Source organism: Hyperolius riggenbachi, chromosome 4 (genome assembly GCF_040937935.1).
Source record: "Hyperolius riggenbachi isolate aHypRig1 chromosome 4, aHypRig1.pri, whole genome shotgun sequence".
Classification (NCBI taxonomy): Eukaryota; Metazoa; Chordata; class Amphibia; order Anura; family Hyperoliidae; genus Hyperolius; species Hyperolius riggenbachi.
This window is the reverse complement of record NC_090649.1, coordinates 97,121,833-97,147,133: the sequence shown is the minus strand read 5'-3', so window position 1 is coordinate 97,147,133 and position 25,301 is coordinate 97,121,833. Positions and strand designations below refer to the sequence as shown.

The 25,301-nt window shown below is 45.2% G+C and overlaps 1 protein-coding gene across 4 annotated transcripts in view; it reads left to right on the top strand.

Moving 5' to 3' along the window:
• The window catches only part of RNF144A (ring finger protein 144A), a 78,377-nt gene extending 54,049 nt beyond the window's left edge, over positions 1-24,328 (top strand). For all 4 annotated transcript variants that reach the window (XM_068279097.1, XM_068279098.1, XM_068279099.1 and 1 more), the window contains exons 5-8: positions 7,819-8,026; positions 18,586-18,733; positions 18,823-18,912; positions 23,632-24,328. In XM_068279097.1, coding sequence (XP_068135198.1) covers positions 7,819-8,026; positions 18,586-18,733; positions 18,823-18,912; positions 23,632-23,763 — 578 coding nt within the window. In that variant the 3' untranslated portion in view covers positions 23,764-24,328. The remainder of the gene's footprint in view (positions 1-7,818; positions 8,027-18,585; positions 18,734-18,822; positions 18,913-23,631) is intronic.
• Positions 24,329-25,301: the final 973 nt, after the last annotated feature.

Genomic DNA, 25,301 nt, shown 5'->3' with positions numbered 1-25,301 from the left:
GCTGATCAGAAATGCAGTCAAGAGGCCCATGGTGACTCTGGATGAGCTGCAGAGATCTACAGCTCAGGTGGGGAAATCTGTCCATAGGACAACTATTAGTCGTGCACTGCATAAAGTCGTCCTTTATGGAAGAGTGGCAAGAAGAAAGCCATTGTTAACAGAAAAGCATAAGAAGTCCCGTTTGCAGGTCTTCAGGAGCCGTTTGCACTCGGCTCCTGAAGACCTCTTAAGCTTCCAATGGCTGGGGGGGCCAGCGCTGGAACGACTGGACGGGGAGAGTAGAGGGAAGGTTCAATAGGACCCAGAGCCTTCCCTCTCCTAAGGTAAGTATCTGGTAGATTTTTTTCCAGGCTTCTATTGACTTTAAGGTGCCAGAGATCTGCTTTTCTAAAATTGTAGCAGTAGGGTATTGTACCGTGTTAACCTTTCTTGATCATAGTTGTTGGAGCCAGTGGTGTTTGCGTGTTACTGACATAAGAGTAACATGTGATGTTGGCATGTTACTGCTATAAGAGTAACCACATAGGGCACAGCTCTCCTGTTGGTAACAGACTGGATGACTTTGCTCTTGTTAGTTAAGTGAGCATCTCACAGGCTTAAGAGTGGTTGAATATGCTCCTGTTGGTGAAACTTAAGTGTCTCACAGTCCTTAGGGTGGTCGACTTGTGCTTCAAATGGTAGCAGATACGCACCCCACTGTCTTGAGTGGTTGGATCATGCTCCTGTTGGTAATAGGTGGACATCTTACAGTTCTGTGGGTGGCTGGGTTTTTCACCAATTGGTAAGGTGTAAACATCTTTCTGTTTTGAGTGTTTTTGCATTGTACTTCTATTGCTATCAGAGCAGAACGGGTCAGAACTCTGAGGGTCGTTGGATTTTGTTCCTAATAATAAGTCGCATCTCACATTTCTGAGTGTGAGTTGTACTACTGTTGATCACAAGTTGGCATTTGTGTATCTCACAGCCCTGAGGGTGGTTGGATTGAACTTCCATTGATAACAGGCAGGCAAGCAAGTATCTCACAGTTGTGAGGATTGTGTCTACTCATCTAATTGCTCTTTGGTTTCTCTAGAGCCTTTAGGGCATTTGAAGACGTAAGATATCATCAGGAAGAGCCTTTGCTTTGCCACCGAATGTTTGCTTGTCTAAATAATTGAATGTATGCAATATGCATAGGCATGTCTTCTACCTGGAAGCCTAGTTGTAATATCCGATGACACCATTGCATTTGTATTTTGTGAATTCATCTTTGCGGTAGAGTGGCTTAGTGTTTATGGAACAGATGAGTCATGCGAGGCAGCAGAAGGCGGAATCCTGTGTTTCTGGCTAGTCTCATTCACTAATACAGTGCAAAAAGTAAAAGCTGATGCACTGGTGGAATAACTAAATAGCTGTAAGGTGTCTGGGCTCAAACTGGGTTACAGGAAAAGTCCTTGTGATATTTTGCAGTTTATAGTATAGCTATACATATGCATAGAGGGCGATACTGGGTGCAAGGCAGTAGCAAACATCTGTTATTTCCCACAATGCAACAAGGCTTACAGACAGGAAACTGTCAGGACCTGGAGGGGAGGGGGGAGGGGAGGTTTCAGCCATATAGACCCCCCTGATGATCCATTCAAGAAAAGGTAAAGATTACTGGTGGGAAAAGTGGTATCCGCTACTGATTAGGATGAAGTTCAATCCTTGGGTTACAGTTCCTCTTTAAAGGAAACCAGAGCTGCTATAAAATCAAAGTTTTATACATACCTAGAGCTTCCTCTAGCCCCATGCACACGCATCGCTCCCACGCCGCCGTCCTCAGCCTTCTGCGCCGATACCGGGTCCCGTAGCTTCCTCCAGTCGCGGCCAGCCTGAGCAAGAGAAGTGGGCCCTCTACGTATCTTTCCGGGGCCTGCTGGAAAAATACATAAAGTGCGCGCTTCCCTTGTGTCAGACTATCCGCGACTGGAGAAAGTTACGGGACCCGGTACCGGCACAGGAGAAGGCTGAGGACGGCGGAGTGGGAGCGATTCGTGCACATGGGGCTGAAGGAAGCTCCAGGTATGTTTAACACTTTTTTTATTTTAACTCCGCTCTGGTACACTTTAAAATGCCCATACACGACTCGATTCTGCTGGTCGATCGACCTTCCGATTCAATCATTTTATGTAATCGTAGGAAAATCAGTGCAGCAATATGGCCGCCTGATTGATCTTCCTACAGGGCTTAATCGGATGCGCGGCAGTACCGGTGTTTGATATGGTGATGACAGACAGACCCCCGCCTGTTGTCCTCCCAGTGTAAAGTGTTCATGCTGAAATCTGTTGGAAATCGCTGGGCAATGTGTGGCCAGGCAAGAGATCGCCCTTTGATCAGATTTGATTAGAGAGATATCTAGCTAATGGTCGATCTGGCCATACATCCAGTGATGTCTAGCTTCCTTTACGGTTAGTGCAAAAGCATGCTGGTTGTCAATGTTTTAAATTGCTTTTCCTTTACGACGAATTTGAAGATTGTCTTTACTGATCAAAGATTGGGAATCCAAAGCACCTAAATGTCTCCTCTCGCGACTCGGGTCCTTCGCTCACTCGCGCTGCCCCGTCCTTTCATCTTTGATTGAAGCTGAATAATTAATTTGGGCCTTAGCTTTTCTGGGAACAACACATCCCTAATTTAAATTACATTATTTCAAAGAAGGTTAAATAATTCAGCGGAGGATTACTCGCACTGTTTAGGAGCAGTTACCATAAAAGCTTTTCATTTTGAGATGTCAGCTTGTAGACACGGCCAGCAAACATTGTGAATCGGCTGGAGTGAAGCCATAAAGCAAGAGCGCATTCATTGGTGTGTATGGGGGTATTACTGTGAGGGATTACTATGCAGATTTCAGTGGAAGCCAAACTCTAGGCATGAATGTTTCCCTAAAGATTTTTTTTTCTTTTTAAAGGAAACCTGTAATGCACCCCCCTCCCCAACCTGAGGCTTCTCCCAGCCCCCTACAGCCTCCCCGTGCCCGCGCCGTCTCTGAACGATCCTCTGGTCCCCCATTACAGCTCACTTTCGTATTTGCAAGTCGCCAGCAACTGCGCCTGCTCGGGCCTGTCCGCGCGTGTCTTCTTTCACGTTCCCCTTAGCCTGGAGCGTCCTGTGCTGGCGCAGTACGAGGCTATCTCGTACTGCGGCTGACCAGGACGCTCCCAGTTATGGGAGCATGAACGATAACGCACGCAGATAGGGCCGCGCAGTGGCTGTCGACTTACAAGTCGGCAGTAATGAACGTGAGCCCTGACAGGGGACCAGAAGATCTTTGAGTACTGGCGCAGGACAGGACGCCTGCAGGGGGCTGGGAGAAGCCCCAGGTAAGTAGTAGGATGAGCAGTTATTTGCTAGGCCCATTATGGTAGGATGAGCAATCACTTGCTTGCCCCATCATGGTAGGATGAGCAGTCACTTGCAAGGCCCATCATGGTAGGATGAGCAGTCACTTGCTAGGCCTATCATGGTAGTATGAGCAGTCACTTGCTAGGCCCATCATGGTAGGATGAGCAGTCACTTGCTAGGCCCATCAAGGTAGGATGAGCAGTCACTTGCTAGGCCCATCAAGGTAGGATGAGCAGTCACATGCTAGGCCCATCATGGTAGGATGAGCAGTCACTTGCTAGGCCCATCATGGTAGGATGAGCAGTCACTTGCTAGGCCCATCATGGTAGGATGAGCAGTCACTTGCTTGCCCTATCATGGTAGGCTGAGCCGTCACTTGCTAGACCCATCATGGTAGGCTGAGCCGTCACTTGCTAGGCCCATCATGGTAGGATGAGCCGTCACTTGCTAGGCCCATCATGGTAGGATGAGCCGTCACTTGCTAGGCCCATCATGGTAGGATGAGCAGTCACTTGCTAGGCCCATCATGGTAGGATGAGCAGTCACTTGCTAGGCCCATCAAGGTAGGATGAGCAGTCACTTGCAAGGCCCATCATGGTAGGATGAGCAGTCACTTGCTAGGCCCATCATGGTAGGATGAGCAGTCACTTGCTAGGCCCATCATGGTAGGATGAGCAGTCACTTGCTAGGCCCATCATGGTAGGATGAGCAGTCACTTGCTAGGCCCATCATGGTAGGATGAGCAGTCACTTGCTAGGCCCATCATGGTAGGATGAGCAGTCACTTGCTAGGCCCATCATGGTAGGATGAGCAGTCACTTGCTAGGCCCATCATGGTAGGATGAGCAGTCACTTGCTAGGCCCATCATGGTAGGATGAGGAGTACTTGCTAGGCCCATCATGGTAGGCTGAGATGTCACTTGGAATGTTCTGTTCTTTCAGTTTCTCCAGAACTGTCTGATCAGTGCACACTGTGTTTAGTGTTGTAACATTACGTATATGGAAAATAAAAAAAAAATCTTTGTTTAATTTTTAATCTGTTCAAATCACTCCACAGGGGATATAATTGAAGCCTAGTATTCTACGCTGGTCCTATAAGTCACAGTATAACTAGTGTCCCTAACCAGTGTATAATAAATAACATCAGTACAAGCACACTGCTATACGTATGTCCGTATTAGTGTACATGGTGTTCCAGCAAAGCAGACCTGCTCAGTTTTACATTTCTAGTGATGATTCAGAAACTGGACAGTAAAGAATAGGTAATGTTTAAGCCAACAAATTACTCGCTCTAGCCAGCTCCAGCGCATTTCTTTCTGTACTCTGTGGTAAGATGGTAAGCAAGTCGAGGACCATATATTACTGTAAAGGAAATTTGTAATGAAGTAAAAAACAAACAAACAAAAAAAAAAAACCAAAACCGTTGAACTTAAAGAAAACCTGAACTGAAGATTAAAAGACAAAATAAACATACACAAGTCATACTTACCTCCTGTGTAGTCTACTCCTCAATCTTTTTTTCCTCTCTTGCGTCCTGTTTGTCCACTGTGATCAATGGAATTCTCCGTCCTCCATTTTGCAAATGGCCATTACCCCATAACAGCTTCCTGGTCAGCACACTGTTAAACTGTAACATCGCCCACTTGAGCCATAGGAAAACATGGACACATCAGTTCTCTTCTTAGCTGTAACTGACAGCAACTGATATATAACTGACAGCAACTGATATATTTCAGTTCTGACAAAATATTGTCAGAACTGGAAGGGATCATTGGAAGAAGAAAATGGTGCGCTTCTGAGAGGAATTGATGGCAAGGTAACTATTTAATGTTCATTTGAAGTTACCTCATGTGTTTATTTTAAATAATTTTACTCCGTACAGGTTCTCTTTAACTGGAGCTTCTACCGGCTCCCTGCAGACATCCTGTGCCCACGCCGGGACAAAACGATCCTCCGGTCTCCCACCGCAGCTCAGTTTCGGATTTGCTGACTTACAAGTCGATGGCCACTGTGCCTGCGCGGCCTTGGCCTCGTGCATTTTCATTTGCGCTCCCGTTCCCGGGAATGTCCTTCGCAGACACAGTGCGAGAAAACCTGCGCAGGACGCTTCCAGCAAAGGGACAGGCCACCGCGCAGCCAACTGTGAAACCAAAACGGAGCTGCGGCAGGGGACCGAAGGATCGTTTTGTCCTGGCGCCGGCACAGGACGTCTGCTGGGGGCCGGTAGAAGCCCCAGGTAAGTTTAACTCAACCTTATTTATTTTTTTTAGTTCATTACAGGCTTCCTTTAAAGGGATAGTTTGGGCAGCATGTTGGCGTAGTGGTTAGCCCTCTCACCTTGCAGCCCTGGGTCCCCAGTTCAAATCCCAGCCAGGGCACCAGGGAGTTTGTATGTTCTCCCCGTGTCTGTGTGGGTTTCCTCTGGGCACTCCGGTTTCCTCCCACAACCCAAACTACATAACACAGTTAGTGACACAACTATATACTCTTTACAGCGCTGTGGAAGATGTCGGTGCTATATAAATACTAAATAATATCTGCACTAAACAACTGATCAAAATATGTTTTGAAAATGATAGGCATGTAATTGTTGCTACATTTTTCTTTGAATTCCAAGATTGTTTTTAATGTTATCCCTCTAAAATGAACTAAAAAAAAAAAAAAAAAAAAAATATATATATATATATATATATATATATATATATATATATATATATATATATATATATATATATATATATATAATATGTATTGATTTGAAACTGAGTGGTGGAGAGCAGATATTCTCAGTATTGTGACATGTTTATTACAGGAGGTACTTAGTATGATTGATATAGAGGTCCTTATAACATGTTTGGGTTTCAAGGAATACTAAATTGTATATAATCAATATTTCCAAAATACTTTTAAAATACTGAATAGCATTAGAGAATGTTTGCTTCTAAAGTGAACCTGAACTCCTGCACAGGACGCCAGGAAAACCGAGAAATCCACCGTTTGTGTTTAGACATAAAAGCCTTTCTAATCCCCCCACCCCCCTCCCCTCATCTGCAAGTAATCACAAGTGTGATTTGAACTCTCAGCTGTGTCAGCTTAGAAATTCATCAGACTCGGCAGACACAGCTAAGGCCTCGTTCACATCTCTTCAGCGCAGATGGGTGTGCGATCGGAATGCAACGCGTACGATCGCACGCCATCTGCGCTGCTGCCCACTGCGCTGCTGATCCCATCCATTGACAGTGATGGGATCAGCTCTGCGCTTGCGGGCAAAATGCAGGCAGCAGTACGCAAGCGTTTCATAGCGCATCGTACTGCTGCGCAGCACAGTAGATGTGAACGGTAGAAGGGCTGTCTATGCTCTTCTGCGGTTCCTGCGTTTAAACACATCATATGCGCTTCCAAATGCGCACGGAAGCGCTTATGATGGGAACGAGGCCTCATGTAACCCTTTCTCTGCTTCCATGAAAGCAGGAAAGAGACACAGTTACGATTCTGTAAGCTATAACAAAGAAAATGTTTTCTTTAAATGATATTATGCTGTTGCTTATCTTTTAGAGCAGAGAGGAAGTTCTGAGTTCAGGACTACTTTAAATACATTTACATAAGGCATATTGCCCTGGCTGAGATCTTTTTTTTTTTTTTTTTTTTGCCATGTGGGAAGGGGGGGGGGGGGGGGGGGTTACACAGTACCACGGAAGTGATGCAACATGGAGGCTGGGTGAATGAAGAGACCAATAGGGCAGACTTATCAAGAGAAAATCTTGGGAGATTTCTAGAAATCCTAGGACAGTGATGGCTAACCTTGACACTCCAGCTGTGGTGGAACTACAAGTCCCATGAGGCATTGCAATGACAGCACTAAGCATAACTCGGGGAGACAGAGGCATGATGGGATTTGTAGTTTTGTCACAGCTGGAGTGCCAAGGTTAGCCATCACTGTCCTAGGACAATATTAACAGACATCATAGTACAATAGTGTTTTGATGCTAAAGTAGTAAGAGCAAAAAAGAGCTTTTAAAGGGAACCCAAGGTGAGGGGGATATGGAAGCTGCCATAATTATTTCCTTTTAAACCGTACCAGTTGCCTGGCAGTCCCCTGATTCTGTGTGTCTAATACTTTTAGCCATAGACCCTGAACAAGCATGCAGCAGATCAGGTACTCTGGCTCAAGTTTTACTGTATTAGCTATAAGCTTGTTCCAGGGTTTTGACACTACTTATGCCAGAAGTTCAACAGGGCTGCCAGGCAACTGGCATGGTTTACAAGGAAGTAAATATGGCAGCCTCCGTATTCCTCTCACCTTGAGTTCCCTTTATGTATCAGTACAACATTTCTTCAATGATGTGGACAGAGTTGCGCTTTGGCCATGTAGCTACACACTTCTCTCTCAGTGTAAACAGTTATTTTTATGGATTCTTTGATAGGTTGGCTTAAAAATGTGTTGATTCTTTTCCAGAAGTGCTCTTGGACCCGTGTAGGACTTGGTGTCCATCGTCTTCCTGCCAAGCAGTGTGCAAGCTGCAAGAAAAGGGTCCACAGAATCCACAGCTGGTACAGTGCACCTCCTGCGACATCGAGTTCTGTTCATCATGTAAAGCCAATTGGCACCCAGGACAGGTTTGTCAAGAGAACCTGCCAATCACCTTTCTCCCCGGAGAATCCAGGTACAGGACAAATGCTTACTTTTCATACAAACAACTGGAACAAAAACATGCTTGTTTTATGGTTAACCGACATTACTTTCCTCCTCCCCAGTATAGCCCCCTTCATGGTAGCCAGATGTGCCCCCAGTACAAGTCAGCCCTCCTCCCTATAGCTGGGTGTGACCCAAGGATGATCCAGCTGTCTCAAGATGCCACTCGATGGCGTCATGAATATGAGACAGCAATTGCTCACAGGAAGAACACCCGATCATTGCACTGCTGACACGTTGCTTGCAGGCTCTGATCCACAAGCCCGGGAACACAGGTAGTCTTGAGCAGTGCACTCTGCGCACCATGTTGCAGGGGATGGGGGGCATGGACACATCAGGGAACCAGCTGGCAAGAGCAGGATCACTAGTGCACAATCCTTAAACTCCTCTGCCATTAACAAAACCTTCTCCACCACCATCTGTTCTGACTTTCATATAAGCCGAGGGGGTAACTTTTCAGCACGTTTTTTTTTTTTTTTTGTGATGGAAAATTAGGCTTATATGCGAGTATATAAGGTATTCAGGCTTATTGATTTATGTTGGATTTCTTATTAAATCTACTAATTTACTGTAATAGATTGATATGACACTTTCAAGTACTCCCCAAAACCAACCCACCCACCCAGGAAGTATGCTTACCACATGTTGAGAACCCAAGGTCTAGTGGACTGCAACACTCCTTCTATCCTTGAGACATCCAATATAATTCCCTTCACTATCTGATGTGCCTCCACTCATGTATTATTATTATTTTATATAGCGGCAGCATCTTCCGTGGTGCTGTACAACAGAAAACTGGGTATAACCATACAAAATAAAAAAATACAACAGTTAACCTTAAAGACAATGGTGGTTACGGCTGATGCAGTGAATATATCGACTACAGATTTTTGCACAGAGGTGGAAGATAATTCCGCATAATAAACAGCAGAGATAGAAGGGGAAAGCGAGCCCTGGCCAAAATGTCTTAAAGGGTTAAGGGATAGGGTCATAAGTGAAGAGGTGGTGTGTATTAGATGGCAAAATGAAGGTCAGTTGCCAAAGTGTCCTAGGTAGGAGAGTATGCTTGCCTGAAAAAGTGAGTTTTTAGGTTGCGCCAAAAAAGGGCAAGTGTGGGTGGGTGAGTGATGGATGTGTTGAGGGAGCGAGTTCCAGAGGAGGGGAGAGGATCGATAAACGCTGAGAGATGGCTCAGAGAAGGAGGCAAGATCCGCCCCCTTCATACAAACAATCATACACTCCTATCGGCAATCCTGTATTTAACTCGCCTGTTTTAATATAAGCTGTGTGAACATCAGTGAGTATCAGACTGCACAGTACAAACCCATGAGCAGCAGCTTTCTGAGTACTCCAAGGTGCAGGGTGTAATAATTCCATTTGATTTCACATTAGGCACACTGTAAGCGTCTTCTGTGACAGGAGATCCACTTTAATTTTTCAGAGAAAACTTATTCAATCACATTTTGCCACTGTTCAGAGAATTCTGTTCATCCTTCTATTTATAGATGACCCCGTGTTTTGTATAAAGAGCAGGTCCACTCCAAATGTAATTTTGTAACTTTAACAAATTGATTTCTATTTTGAATCAGAACTGACCTCTTGCACAGTGGGCAGTAAAAAAAGTCTTTATTCCACATATAGATGCTGAAGAAATCCACTGTTTTGTGTCTGTGTTTGTCTACCCAAATCAAAATGTCTAATTAGTTCTTACCAACTGTGAATAGACTGCAGGAGCACCATTACAGCTTTCTCCCCATGCAGTCAACACTGAGGCTGAAAGTAAACCCTGTAAAAGAAAAAGAGCCCCTTGGGGGGGGGGTACTTACCTCAGGAGGGGAAAGCCTCTGTATCCTAAAGAGGCTTCCCCTGTCCCCTGCAGCAGAGGGGATCCAGTGCTGGTACTCCACGAAGATCTCCTTGTTGACCTGCATGCATGGGCAGTAGCACCTCTCCTTTAGGGCTCCAATGGAAATGGCTGAGCCTGATTGGTTCTGCGCTATTACGCAGGCGGCTCAGAGCAGACCCATTGGGGCTCGGCTATTTCTGCTGAAGCCCGAGTGGAGAGCAGATTCTGCGTCTATGCAGGAGCGCAGATGTAAATATTGTGGCTGGCTTCTCCTCCAGGCTGACAGCACTGGATCGGGTCTTTCGGAGGGAGACTGGGAAGCCTCATGTGGACCCTGAGGCTTCCCCCTCCCAAGGTAAGAACCCCCCCCCCAGGGGCTCTTTTTTTCTTTTATAGGTTTACGTAAACCGGGGGGGGGGGGGGGGTGACCATTAGGTAGATTATGATGTACCGGTAGATTGCAAAGGACTTTATGGTAGATCCCGGCCCTACTACATTTTCCATTCTGTATATACAAGTGTGCTCCTGAAATTGTACGTAGTTAGATCATTTTGACTTGCTATTTTTTTTAAAGTAGCTCACAAGGTGAAAAAGTGTGGGCACCTCTGACTTAAACCCTTAAGTGCTTCCTGCAAGGTGAAATCAAGTTCTAAACGTGTGTGTGTGTGTGTGTGTGTGTGTGTGTGTGTGTGTGTGTGTGTGTGTGTGTGTGTGTGTGTGTGTGTGTGTCCAAAAAGCTGTGGTTAATCTTTTAAAGGGAAGGTCCCAGCTATTAAATTCTCTACTGCGCCTGCGCGAGCACCGCTGTCAATCAAATCCACGTGGTCGGAGTTTACTGCGCAAGCGCAGTAGTTCTGCGCCTGCACAGTACAGTCCGGACTCCGTGGATTTGATTGACAGCGGTGCTCGCGCAGGCGCAGTAGAGGACGGCCTACCGAGGCGTTGCCGGGGTCCGAGACCGAGCGGCACAGAGTGGAGCTGCAGCATGGGACAGATCAGCTGCTTGGGGCTGAAGGAAGCCCCAGGAAAGTAGATTTTTTTTTTTTAATAGCTCGGATGTGTCCTTTAACCACTTGCCGACCGCCCCCAGCCGATGGGCGGCGGCAAAGACTGGGCCCAAACGACCGCAATACGCCCATCGGCGGGGGCGGCTGCGGGAGTGGCTATGCAGCGATCGCGTCATTCGTGACGCGATCAGCCGCCGGGGACTCGCACCGCCCATCGCTCGTAGTAACCCGCTGGCCGTTCGGAAGCGCCGGCGGGTTACTAGCACCCGGATCGCCGCTGAACATATGTATAATAGGCTTTGTAATGTATACAAAGCCTATTATACTGGCTGCCTCCTGCCCTGGTGGTCCCAGTGTCCGAGGGACCACCAGGGCAGGCTGCAGTCACCCTAGTCTGCACCCAAGCACACTGATTTCCCCCCCTGCCCCCTGATCGCCCACAGCACCCCTCAGACCCCCCCCTGCCCACCCCCCAGACCACTGTTTGCACCCAGTCACCCCCCTAATCACCCATAAATCACTCCCTGTCACTATCTGTCAACGCTATTTTTTTTTATCCCCCCCCCCCCCTGCCCACTGCCCCCTCCTGATCACCCCCCCACCCCTCAGATTCTCCCCAGACCCCCCCCCCCCCAGACCCCCCCCCCCCCCCCTGTGTACTGTATGCATCTATCCTCCCTGATCACCTGTCAATCACCCGTCAATCACCCCCTGTCACTGCTACCCATCAATCAGCCCCTAACCTGCCCCTTGCGGGCAATCTGATCACCCACACCAATAGATCGCCCGCAGATCCGACATCAGATTACCTCCCAAGTGCAGTGTTTACATCTGTTCTCTACCCTAAACACCCACTAATTACCCATCAATCACCCCCTATCACCACCTGTCACTGTTACCCATCAGATTAGACCCTAATCTGCCCCTTGCGGGCACCCAATCACCTGCCCACACCTCAGAACGTCCTCAGACCCCAGCCCTGATCACCTCGCTAGTGCATTGCTTGCATCTATTTCCCCCCTCTAATCACACCTTGAGACACCCATCAATCACCTCCTGTCACCCCCTAGCACACCTTCCCATCAGATCAGGCCCTAATTTGCCCCGTGTGGGCTCCTGATCACTCGGCCAAACCCTCAGATCCCCCTCAGACCCCCTTCCGATCACCTCCCCAGTGCATTGATTGCATCTATTTTCCCCTCTAACCGCCCCCTGAGACACCCATCAATCACCTCCTGTCACCCCCCCTAGAACTCCTATCCATCAGATCAGGCCCAAAACATCCTGTCATCTAAGAGGCCACCCTGCTTATGACCGGTTCCACAAAATTTGCCCCCTCATAGACCACCTGTCATCAAAATTTGCAGATGCTTATACCCCTGAACAGTAATTTTGAGAAATTTGGTTTCCAGACTACTCACAGTTTTGGGCCCGTAAAATGCCAGGGCAGTATAGGAACCCCACAAGTGACCCCATTTTAGAAAGAAGACACCCCAAGGTATTCTGTTAGGTGTATGATGAGTTCATAGAAGATTTTATTTTTTGTCAAAAGTTAGCGGAAATTGGATTTTTATTGTTTTTTTCACAAAGTGTCATTTTTCACTAACTTGTGACAAAAAATAAAATCTTCTATGAACTCACCATACCCCTAACGGAATACCTTGGGGTGTCTTCTTTCTAAAATGGGGTCACTTGTGGGGTTCCTATACTGCCCTGGCATTTTAGGGGCCCTAAACCGTGAGGAGTAGTCTAGAAAACAAATGCCTCAAAATGACCTGTGAATAGGACGTTGGGCCCCTTAGCGCACCTAGGCTGCAAAAAAGTGTCACACATGTGGTATCGCCATACTCAGGAGAAGTAGTATAATGTGTTTTGTGGTGTATTTTTACACATACCCATGCTGGGTGGGAGAAATCTCTCTGTAAATGGACAATTGTGTGTAAAAAAAATCAAAAATGTGTCATTTACAGAGATATTTCTCCCACCCAGCATGGTTATATGTAAAAATACACCACAAAACACATTATACTACTTCTTCTGAGTACGGCGATACCACGTGTGACACTTTTTTGCAGCCTAACTGTGCTAAGGGGCCCAAAGTCCAATGAGTACCTTTAGGATTTCACAGGTCATTTTGAGACATTTGGGTTCAAGACTACTCCTCACGGTTTAGGGCCCCTAAAATGCCAGGGCAGTATAGGAACCCCACAAGTGACCCCATTTTAGAAAGAAGACACCCCAAGGTATTCTGTTAGGTGTATGATGAGTTCATAGAAGATTTTATTTTTTGTCACAAGTTAGCGGAAATTGATATGTATTGGTTTTTTTTTTCACAAAGTGTCATTTTCCGCTAACTTGTGACAAAAAAAAAATCTTCTATGAACTCACCATACCCCTAACGGAATACCTTGGGGTGTCTTCTTTCTACAATGGGGTCACTTGTGGGGTTCCTATACTGCCCTGGCATTTTAGGGGCCCTAAACCGTGAGCAGTAGTCTAGAATCCAAATGCCTCAAAATGACCTGTGAATAGGACGTTAGGCCCCTTAGCGCAGCTAGGTTGCAAAAAAGTGTCACACATGTGGTATCGCCGTACTCAGAAGAAGTAGGATATTGTGTTTTGGGGTGTATTTTTACACATACCCATGCTGGGTGGGAGAAATCTGTCTGTAAATGGACAATTGTGTGTAAAAAAAAAATCAAACAATTGTCATTTACAGAGATATTTCTCCCACCCAGCATGGGTATGTGTAAAAATACACCCCAAAACACATTATACTACTTCTCCTGAGTACGGCAGTACCACATGTGTGGCACTTTTATGCACCCTAAGTGCGCTAAGAGGCCCAAAGTCCAATGAGTACCTTTAGGATTTCACAGGTCATTTTGCGACATTTGGTTTCAAGACTACTCTTCACGGTTTAGGGCCCCTAAAATGCCAGGGCAGTATAGGAACCCCACAAATGACCCCATTTTAGAAAGAAGACACCCCAAGGTATTCCGTTAGGAGTATGGTGAGTTCATAGAAGATTTGATTTTTTGTCACAAGTTAGTGGAAAATGACACTTTGTGAAAAAAAACAATTAAAATCAATTTCCGCTAACTTGTGACAAAAAAAAAATCTTCTATGAACACACCATCCTCCTAACGGAATACCTTGGGGTGTCTTCTTTCTAAAATGGGGTAATTTGTGGGGTTCCTATACTGTCCTGGCATTTTAGGGGCCCTAAACCGTGAGGAGTAGTCTTGAAACGAAATTTCTCAAAATGACCTGTGAAATCCTAAAGGTACTCATTGAACTTTGGGCCCCTTAGCGCAGTTAGGGTGCAAAAAAGTGCCACACATGTGGTATCGCCGTACTCAGGAGAAGTAGTATAATGTGTTTTGGGGTGTATTTTTCCACATACCCATGCTGAGTGGGAGAAATATCTCTATAAATAGACAATTGTGTGTAAAAAAAATAAAACAATTGTCATTTACGGAGATATTTCTCCCACCCAGCATGGGTATGTGTAAAAATACACCCCAAAACACATTATACTACTTCTCCTGAGTACGGCAATACCACATGTGTGGCACTTTTTTGCAGCCTAACTGCGCTAAGGGGCCAAAAGTCCAATGAGCATCTTTAGGCTTTACAGGGGTGCTTACAATTAGGCACCCCCCAAAATGCCAGGACAGTGAACACACCCCACAAATGACCCCATTTTGGAAAGTAGACACTTCAAGGTATTCAGAGAGGAGCATAGTGAGTCCGTGGCAGATTTCATTTTTTTTTTTGTCGCAAGTTAGAAGAAATGGAAACTTTTTTTTTTTTTTTTGTCAGAAAGTGTCATTTTCCGCTAACTTGTGACAAAAAATAAAATCTTCTATGAACTCACCATGCCTCTCACTAAATACTTTGGGATGTCTTCTTTCCAAAATGGGGTCATTTGGGGGGTATTTGTACTATCCTGGAATTTTAGCCCCTCATGAAACCTGACAGGTGCGCAGAAAAGTCAGAGATGCTTGAAAATGGGAAAATTCACTTTTGGCACCATAGTTTGTAAACGCTATAACTTTTACCCAATCCAATAAATATACACTGAATGGTTTTTTTTTATCAAAGACATGTAGCAGAATAACTTTCGCGCTCAAATGTATAGGAAATTTTACTTTATTTGAAAAATGTCAGCACAGCAAGTTAAAAAAATCATTTTTTTGCCAAAATTCATGTCTTTTTTTGATGAATATAATAAAAACTAAAACTCGCAGCAGCAATCAAATAGTAGCAAAAGAAAGCTGTATTAGTGACAAGAAAAGGAGGTAAAATTCCTTTAGGTGGTAGGTTGTATGACCGAGCAATAAACCGTGAAAGCTGCAGTGGTCTGAATGGAGAAAAAGGCTCTGGTCCTTAAGGGGCGAAAAGACTGTGGTCCTCAAGTGGTTAAAGCAGCAAGGAAATTCTGAGTTTAGTTCCACTTTCAAGGACAACTGAAATGACAAGGGATATGGAGACTGCAATGTTTAATTTTTTTTTAAGCAATACCAGTTGCCCGGCAGCCCTGCTGGTCTATTTGACAGCAGAAATGTCTGAATAACATCAGAAACAAGCATGCAGCTTATATTGTCAGATCTGACAATAATGTCAGTAACATCTAATCTGCGGAATGCTTGTTCAGGGTCTATGGCTAAAAGTATTGGAGGCAGAGAATCAGCAGGAGTGCCAGGCAGCTGGTATTACTTAATTAACCTTCTGCCGCCCGCGTCACGCCAGTGGGCGTGGCCGCGGCGGCAGCCCCAGGACCGCCTAACGCCAATTGGCGTAAAGTCCTGGGGCTCTGTTTTGCATGAGATCGCGCGCATGGTGCGCGCGCATCTCATGCTCGGAGGGCGGAGCTCCGCCCCGCCTTCAGTCTCCGAGCGGCTATTGCCGCTCGGGAGACTGTTAGACGGCGATCACGCCGTCTATTTACTTGGTGCAGCGCTGCGATGAGCAGCAGCGCTGCACTGGGGACAGCCGTGTGACACGGCTGTCCCCCTGGGGGACAAGAGAGCGATCGGCTCTCATAGGCAGAAGCCTATGACAGCCGATCGCCATAATTGGCTGGCTGTGGGGAGGGAGGGAGGGAGGGAGGGAATAAACTTAAAGAAACAGGGGTTTTGAAAAAAAAAACCATAACAATAATATTTATTTAAAAAAAAAATAAACATGGGGGGAGCGATCAGACCCCACCAACAGAGAGCTCTGTTGGTGGGGATAAAAGGGGGGGGGATCACTTGTGTGCTGAGTTGTGCGGCCCTGCAGCTTGGCCTTAAAGCTGCAGTGGCCAATTTAGCTAAAAATTGCCTGGTCACTAGGAGGTTTAGCCCTGCAGTCCTCAAGTGGTTAAAGGAATACTATCGATTGAAATTCATTTTTTTTTTTACTTCTCTAAATTAGTGTACACATTACCAATAAAAAGTAATTTCTCACACAGCTCACAAATATATGTCACTGTGTCACTCACAGCATGCAGGAGACATGAGGAGAAATAGGCTCATCTGAGGTGGTAACAGGTAACTAAATGAGCTGGAATATTGCTGGAATATAACTAGCTACAGTATAACACTAGTCTGGTTGCCTGCTTGAGGTTATTCACTCCAGGCTGCATCCACTTTACAAGCTGCTGAGAGGGGCAGACCACTGTTTACAATTAGCATTATTAGTATCTTTATCAGTCAAGAGAAGCAAAGATAATAAACGCACATTGCTAGAATCTTTAACCCCTTACCACCATATTAATAAGATTCTTTCAGCAAAGTGATAATTAAACTATAAAACGAGGAGTTGATAGCAACTCCCCTGTGCAGAGACATGGTCTAGCCCTCTGGGAGCCTCAGTATTTAGATACATTTTGTATTCAAAACTGAGGAGGATTTTACAGCTGAGAGAAACAGCTGTGTGAGGAATCAAATTGCTCCTAGTACTTGTCCTAATGTGTGCTACAAAATACAGCATTTAAAAATAAATTCATACTTCGATAGTATTCATTTAAAAAGTTATAAATATGGCAGCCTCCATTTCCCTCTCACTTCAGTTGTCCTTTAAGTGGTTCACAAAGTTTTCAGGTTGTCCTATCGCATACCCTTGAGACACTATTGTAAAGAAAATGGGTGTGTATTTGCCTAGCCAGAGGTTAGATTTCCAGCCACATGACCTATTTTAATAGGACAAATTGTAAAATAAAAATGTCAGGTGTCAGAAAGTTTAGAATGCATTCTCATAACCTTATTTCAGTGAACAGGAACCTGATTGGCCGCTGTGACCCCTTTATGTGCCTGACCTTTTTCGCTTGTTGGCTATATATGATGCAATCATTACAGCAATCAATATTCAACAAGTTAGCCAAAATGAACTTTTCAACTGTTGATTGATTTTCTGAAAAAAAGAAAAGCCTTTTAAGGCAGAACTGTAAATAATGTGATAATGTGAAAATAACATAATGAATAAACATTTTTTTTTTTTTTTTTACAAAATTCATTTATAAATTATTTTGTCAGTGTTTCCCATTGTAAATTCTTTCCTCACCTTTTTCAAACATTACTGAGAATAAACAATTACTAAAAGGGTCAGGCCGCTGGTATTTTTTTTTTTTTTGATGTAATAACGATGAGAATCTGCATATCCCACTCAACTTGAGTATCCATTAAAGTGATCCTAAACTCAGAACTTCCTCTCTGCTCTAAAAAAAGAGGAAACAGCATGATAATCTTTAAAGAAAAACATGTCTTTGTTATAGCTAAAATAAATTCTGAAAAAAATCTGCAGGGTCTACTTCCTGCTTTCATGGAAGCAGACATAGGGTTAACATCCTGTGTTTACAAAGTAGCTGCTGTGTCAGAGGTGATTCCTGAGCTGACAGATCAATTTACAGTTGTGATTAGTCACAGATGAGGGGGAATTAGACAAGCTAAACTTTCTAAATACAAGGTGCATTTATCTGTTTTCATTCTCTCCTGTGCAAGAGTTCAGGTCCACTTTAAGGTTTAAAATAGTATTAAAATTAGACCAATCATGTTACTGAATAGGACTTTGAAAATAAGGGGCAGCACGGTAACATATTATCCTGGCGAGAACACCGTGTGATGTTTGTATGTGTCCCCTGTGTTTATATGGGCTTTCTCCCAAAAACATCAGTCTGTTAAATTGGTTCACCTGAAAATTGATGTGCAAGTGCGCTAGGAACATTAGACTATGACGATGGTACAGACATTCCATTGTGAGGTGAAGAGCTCAAGAGGCGGGACCGAGCGCTAGTAACTAACTTCGGCTCCATCCCAATAACAGCCTCTCTGCTCGTCCCGCCCTGAGCCCCTTCAGGTCCAGTGGATTTCAAAGGATGAGATCCCTGCCTTCTGATTGGCCCAATAGGCTGCCTGTCACTTGACAAGTGAGCCAATCAGAAGGCAGGGATCTCGTCCTTTGAAACCACTGGACCCAAAGGGGCTCAGGGCAGGACGAGCAGAGAGCCTGTTATCAGGATGGAGCAGACGCAAGTTACTAGCGCTCTCTATGCACAGGAGGTTACTTGCGCTATTAGTCTTAGTGAATCAACCCCCCCAATGTTATATGCTGGTACAATAATAATATGGTATAATAATAATAGATATGCTTGCGTGAGGATGCCTGTCTCAATCTGAGGCTTTGTTCTTTCAGCTCTGCACAGAAAGCGGTGGAAGACGATGTGCCCATCAAGCGTTGTCCTAAATGTAAGGTCTACATAGAGCGGGATGAAGGCTGTGCACAGATGATGTGTAAGAACTGCAAGCATGCCTTCTGCTGGTACTGCCTGGAGTCTCTGGATGTCAGTATACATCTCTTCTACATCACACAGTTCAGCATTGCTGTGAAATGGAAAATGTATAGTTGCTAAACATGATTATGTTTTAACAGGATGACTTCCTGCTGATACATTATGATAAGGGACCTTGTCGGAACAAACTAGGCCATTCCCGAGCATCCGTCATATGGCACAGAACACAGGTTGGTGAGCCTTATCTTGTACTTTATATATAAAGAGAGAGCTCAGTCTAGGAATTTATGGACCGATTAAGTGAAAAGCCCTTATGGAAGGTTACTCCCCACACCTGGTACATCTCACTGGTGAAGGGTTTGGTTTTATCCTTATTTGACAAAGAGGCCCACTAGTAACAGGATTCCAGTCTGGCACATCATGCAATGAACACCTGTCTGCCAATTCCTTATTACCAAGATAGGTATCCTACCTTCCTTTGTCCCAGAGAAGTGTCCTCTGTGTAAAATATATACAGCAGAGTCGCCAGTATCTGGCACTGGGGGGGATCGTCTGTTGTGGATACATGTGCTTGCCAGTTGCTTGAGCAACCTGCCTAAAAAGCACGACACTCCCCCACTCAATACTTACCGAGCCTCCAGCAATGTCTTGTAGTCTCCCTGCAGCTCCTAGCAGCTTGCTTTCCGACGTACTCCGTGCACGTCACCTGACCTGACATGTTGGCTTCCATGCACGGTGCCGGAAAGCAGCAGGGAGTCTACAAGACATCGCTGGAGGCTCGATAAGTATTTAATGCCTCCAAATCCCGCTAAAAAACTGTTCCCGTTATTCATCAGCCATGCTGGTTAGTTGAGACTTTTGGTTGCCTGAGTTCTGGATAACAGAGATTTTGCTGTAAAGTTTTCTTTTTTTTTAAATATTATCTGGTAGCGTTGGGGTGCCCATACATTGGCAGATGGGCAAAAGATTCAGTCATCAGTTAGATCCCTCTCTGAATCTTATCAAAAAGGGATCTATTGCTGTCAGACATCTGCACACCAATTTTGATCAGGTTTTAAAAAAAGGTAAACGCAAAGATTTGAACTATTTCAAGTGCATTTTTAGTAAGCTTTTTAAAGGTTGTAACAAATTGTTACAAAAAAAAGAGGATGGAGACATTTTGATCTTAAAGAGAACCGGAAGTGAGAGGGATACGGAGGCTGCCATATGTATTTCCTTTTAAACAATGCAGTTGCCTGGCTGTCCTGCTGATCTTTTGCCACTAATATGTTTAGCCATTGGCCCTGAACAAGCTTGCAGATCATATGTTTCTCACAAGATTAGCCACATACTTGTTTCGGGTGTGAGATCCGCATGCATGCCAGGCAACTGGTATTGCTTGAAAGAAAATGAATATGGAAGCCTCCTTAGGCCCCGTTCACACTGCACGCGTTTCCAGCCGCGTTTTGGAAACGCGTGCGGGAGGCCGACACGCACGACATCAGACAGTGCATTGAGTGCACCGTCTGATGTCCACACTGCATGCGGTCCGGGAACGCATGCTGCATGCATTTTTTGTAAAAAAACGCGTGGCTGTCCCATTCACTTTTCAGTGATGGGATCAGCCACGCAATGCACACAAACGCGGATGGCGTGCATTCGCATGCGTTGCGTTCCGCACGCATGGCCATCCGCGTTTGTGATGTGAACGGGGTCTAATCCTTCTCACTTCATGTTCCCTTTCATGCTGTTTTAAAACGCCCATAGCAGGTTGATAGGATTAACTAATCAGAGAGAATTTCAGCAGGGATTTTTAGACATGATAGAAGCCAGTGAGGTAACAGGCTGTCAAACCTTCATTGTACACATCGCCCCTCTCCTGCACTTAACCATCTGGTGACTGGCAACTCCACCCACCTTAAGGACCAGAGCAATTTGTGCATTGGAGGCGTTTAGATAGCCAGGCAGAAGTATCCCCAGTATAGATAGCTAGGTATGGGTGTCCCACGTATAGCCAGCAAACACTACTCACCTCCCAGGGTCCAATGATGAGCAGCTCTACCCTCTTCCGTTCTGGATGGCATCCCTGCTCGCACTGCTGCTGAGTTCCGGGTCCCGGCTTGATGATGTCATCAAGCCAGGACCCAACAGAGACAGAGCGAGCTGTGATGCTGGCCTGAGCAGAGTGACAATTGCTGGCGAACACGCTAAATCCAGCGCTGGAGACTTGAGCGCAGGAGACTTGGACGCAGCCGGCGCCACCATAGGCCGTAATAGGAACTACGGCTATCGCAGGCACAGGGAGTAACTTCAGCGCCGTCAGAAGACAGAGCTGAAGTTGCTTTTAAAACAATAATTCGGCTTCCAGCAATTGCTGGAAGCCGAATTATTTCATTCCCCCACTATCCATGGCGGCCTGTAGGGGGAATAGTAATTAACATTGCCAGGAACTTGTGCAGAAGCAGGATCAGCCATATACTGGCTGTGTCCTGCGCCCAAGTCTACCGGCGCCGTTATCTCTCGTATGCATTGCTGGAACATCAGGAAGGTGAGTCCTAGGCCTGTTCTTCGCCTCCTACCACTGCTGCTTTCAGTGATCACTATGATCAGCCAGCAATCATAGTGATCAGGAGCCAATCGCTATGGCTCCTGATCAGTGAGGGGAGATGTCGGCTGTCATATGACATGTGTAATCTCCCCTCTCGGGTGCACACGATCGCAGCAGGAGCGGTAAAAGCAGGCGGCATAAATCATACGCCACATGAATGTTGGGCAGCCACAAGTGCGGCATAGGATTTACACTCGGCGGTCCCCAGGAGGTTAAACACATGCTATGTTCAGCTTGCGTTACATAACAAAAATGATTTCCAGCTTTTAGACTCTCTAAAATAAAAAAGCAACGCTCATTAAAAAGTTCTGAAGGTCTAGTTATAGAGAGACAAGTAGTCTCCTCTGTGTATGTAATTTCCAGTCTCTTGGTCCTCAGATCCTACCTCAAAGTCCAACCCAGCCGCGCAGAGAGAGATGGGATCCCGCACATCCAAATTTAAATGTCTTTATATAATCCAGCAGTAAACATGTGAGCCACAATAATCTACAACCGTACCACATGCCAGAGCACTCGGCACTACTTTGAGAAAGCATGCTTTGGCACATGAGGCTATTGTGGGTTATTGTGGTTCTTACCATTTATTCTGCACAGTTTAGCCTCTTCAGTACAGACATGTGACATTCCATTTCTCCACACTAAACAGATTTGTTTTGCAATGGGGGGGGGGGGGGGGGGGGGTGGGTGGAGGTAGAGGCATTTCTCAATTACTAGTGCACCATAGTGTCCCTCCATCAACAGTGGTTTCTACATCACAAGTGCATCCATAGTTTTCCCATAGTGTCACTCCGTCACCAGTGCACCCATAATGTCCCTCTGACACAAGATCACCCATAGTGTTCCCTTAATGTCCCTCCGACCAGGGGCCGAATGACAACTCATTAAGCCCCCAGGCAATTGGTTATTATTGGGGCCCCGTACACCCTCAAGCTACACTCACTTGTGTGGTGGAGGCGTAGGTGCCTCCAATATAGGTAGCCAGTACAGTTACCCTCAGTATAGGTTAGAAAAGTAGGTGCCCGCAGTATAGGTTAGATAGGTAGGTGCCCCGAATATAGGTTAGATAGGTGGGTGCCCCCAGTATAGGTTAGATTGGTGCCCTTAGTATAGGTTAGATAGGTAGGTTCCCCCAATATTGGTTAGATAGGTGCCCGCAGTACAGATTAGATAGGTAGGTGCACGCAGTATATATTACATAGGTAGGTGTCCTGAGTATAGGTTAGATAGGTAGGTGCCTCCAGTATAGGTTAGATAGGTAGGTGCCTGTAGTATAGATTAGATAGGAAGGTGCCTCTAGCGGCAGAGGGAGCGGGCATAGCTGTGGGGGGAGCGGGCATTACTGTTACAACTCACCTTACACTGCCAATCCCCCGCAGCCTCTATCTTCTTCCTATTCTCCTCCTTCTCTCCCTGGCGTCCGTCGCGCTGGTTACAGCACCTCACTGTGATGACGTGACCGCATGTCATCACAGGGAGGTGCTGTAACCAGCGCGACGGACGCCATAGAGAGAGGAAGAAGATAGAGGATCGGCGGCGGAAGGTGAGTTGAAACAGCTATGCATGCTTCGTCCGCCGCTGCACCCTGCCTCTCAATCGCGCCAGGGGCAGGCCCCATACTGACCACGGGCCCTCGGTCCATACCCAAGTGCCCTAATGATCAGTCTGCCCCTGCCTCCGACACCCATAGTGCACCCATAATGTTCCCATAATCGCACTTATGGAAACGACCTCCGCAGTTTCCATCTCCCTGCACCTAGCCTTTTGTGATTTGCACTTAATCTGAATTGGATCGCAAAACTCTGGTAGGGAAAAAGGCCCCTAAAATGATTGAAACCCCAGATAAAATTTTCCATTAGTGCAGTCCGTTTGTGACGCTATTTTTCTGCTGCATTTTTTTATGTTTGCGACTGAGCTCCTATACGGCAATTGCACTGCCATGTGATTTTTCCACGATTTGGCAGCACAAAATGTTTTGCTGCTCAATTTTTTTCCTCCTGGCTTAAATCGCAAACACATCACAATTGCGCCGCACACTTGATGGATCATGGAGGACTTGTGGTAGTGGAATATGTGGAAAAAAGCCCTAAGGAAAATGTGTGGTTTTTTTTATCGCTTTTTTATGGCTGTTTGTCATTAGTAGGATCGCATGTTGTTGCATTTGTGTGAATGAGCCCCATAGGTTTTTTTTTATTTTTTATTTTCATTATTATTATCCCCACAACTACAGTTTGTACCATTCCAATAAGTCCAAACACAATAATCATTCTTTACCAACCAGCACCACCTTGTGGTGGCTTTCTGCAATTACACTGTTGGATTTCCACAGGTATCTATACTCAACCTGTTTTTTATCTCCCCACAGGTGGTGGGAATATTTGCAGGATTCGGGCTGTTGCTGTTAGTAGCCTCACCTTTCCTTTTACTGGCCACGCCTTTTGTCTTGTGCTGCAAGTGCAAATGCAGTAAAGGTGATGATGACCCTCTGCCAACCTAATGAAGAGAGCATGCATTGGGCTGGCGTTGCCCTGCGTTCACTGCTGGAGGCTGTATGTTACATGGAATACATTGCAGGCCCACCAGCTTCAGAGACACTGAGCGTGCCATTCTAGTATGGACTCCTGTTCATGTCTGACACCATATCTGGATCATGGGAACCGCACCATCTTGGAGATACGAGGATTGGATCGCACAATGTACAGACGACTTACATCATCAATGCGTGTTTGGAAATGTCATTTTTAAACTTTTATGCAAGTTGATCTGTTTTTAAACTTTTGAGTTCACGATCCGCATACTTCTTTTTTACCATTGCCATTCCTTGTTTCCTAAAACGTTTTTTTTTGTTTGTTTGTTTTTTTAGTTTGTTTTGCTATAAAATGTTGTATATTTCTTATGCATCACTCTAAAGGGATTGTTTTTGCTGTAGATGAATGTTCTTTTGTATCATAGGGTACCACACATACTGAGCCTCAACTTTGTCGCAGAAATAACAGCTGTCTGAATTGACCAAAGTGTGAATGTTTTAGAAAGGGAAAAAAAGTAAAAATGTGTAAACCTGCTATTTGCTTTCAGTTATTCTTTGTTTAATTGTATGTTCACTTATTGTTGTGCATACCTTGGCCTCTCTGCATTATATATTATTATTATTGATTTATGTAACACCATACTCTTTTGTGTGCTGTACAGAGTCAAAACAAACACAGGTACATAAAAATATGGACCATGGGCACAATTCTCTAAACATATCTCCTGACTTGGGGTTGTTTTTCCTATTATCCCCTTGGTGATAAATCATTTAGTATTCACTTAGTAATTTCCCTCATGCAGTCCTTAAAGCGTACCTGAACTTGGAACTTTATCTCGGCTCTAAAAGATAAGCAGCAGCATAATAACCTTTTAAAGAAATAACATTTCTTTGTTACAGCTGATACAAATCCTGCTATAAATCTGAAGTTTGTCTACTTCCTGTTTTCACGGAAGCCGCCATGCTGTTAACATGCTGTGTTTACAACCCAGGTCTCTTGTGTCAGAGGCAGAGTCCTTAACCAGTCCAACTTGTGCTTAGTCACAGATGAGGAGTAATTAGACAGGCTAACTGCTTTAAGTACTTACAGGGTGCATTTCTATAGGTTTTCCTTCTGTCCCGTGCAAGAGTTCAGATCCACTTTAAACAAGGAACTTTAACCCAGGATTGAACTTCATCCCAATCAGTAGCTGATACCCCCTTTCCCACAAAATCTTTTTTTTTTCTTCTCATATCTTCAGGGGGGTTTGTGACCTACATCCAGAAACAGTGTCGGCAAATTTGGGAGTAGGGTGAAGCCAAAAAAATGTCTCCCCCTGCTCCTGCAAAAGTTCTGGTGGTGTTAAAGAGTAACTGTTAGGCATTAAATACAAAAGTAATATTCTATTGTAGGCTGTTACATGGGTAAAAAGAATGCTAACCATGAAATTCAAAATTTAAAATCAAGCTTACTTTTTTCCCAATTAGGTTTTCTCTCCTCATGCCCCCAGGCTCTATATTGGTACGCA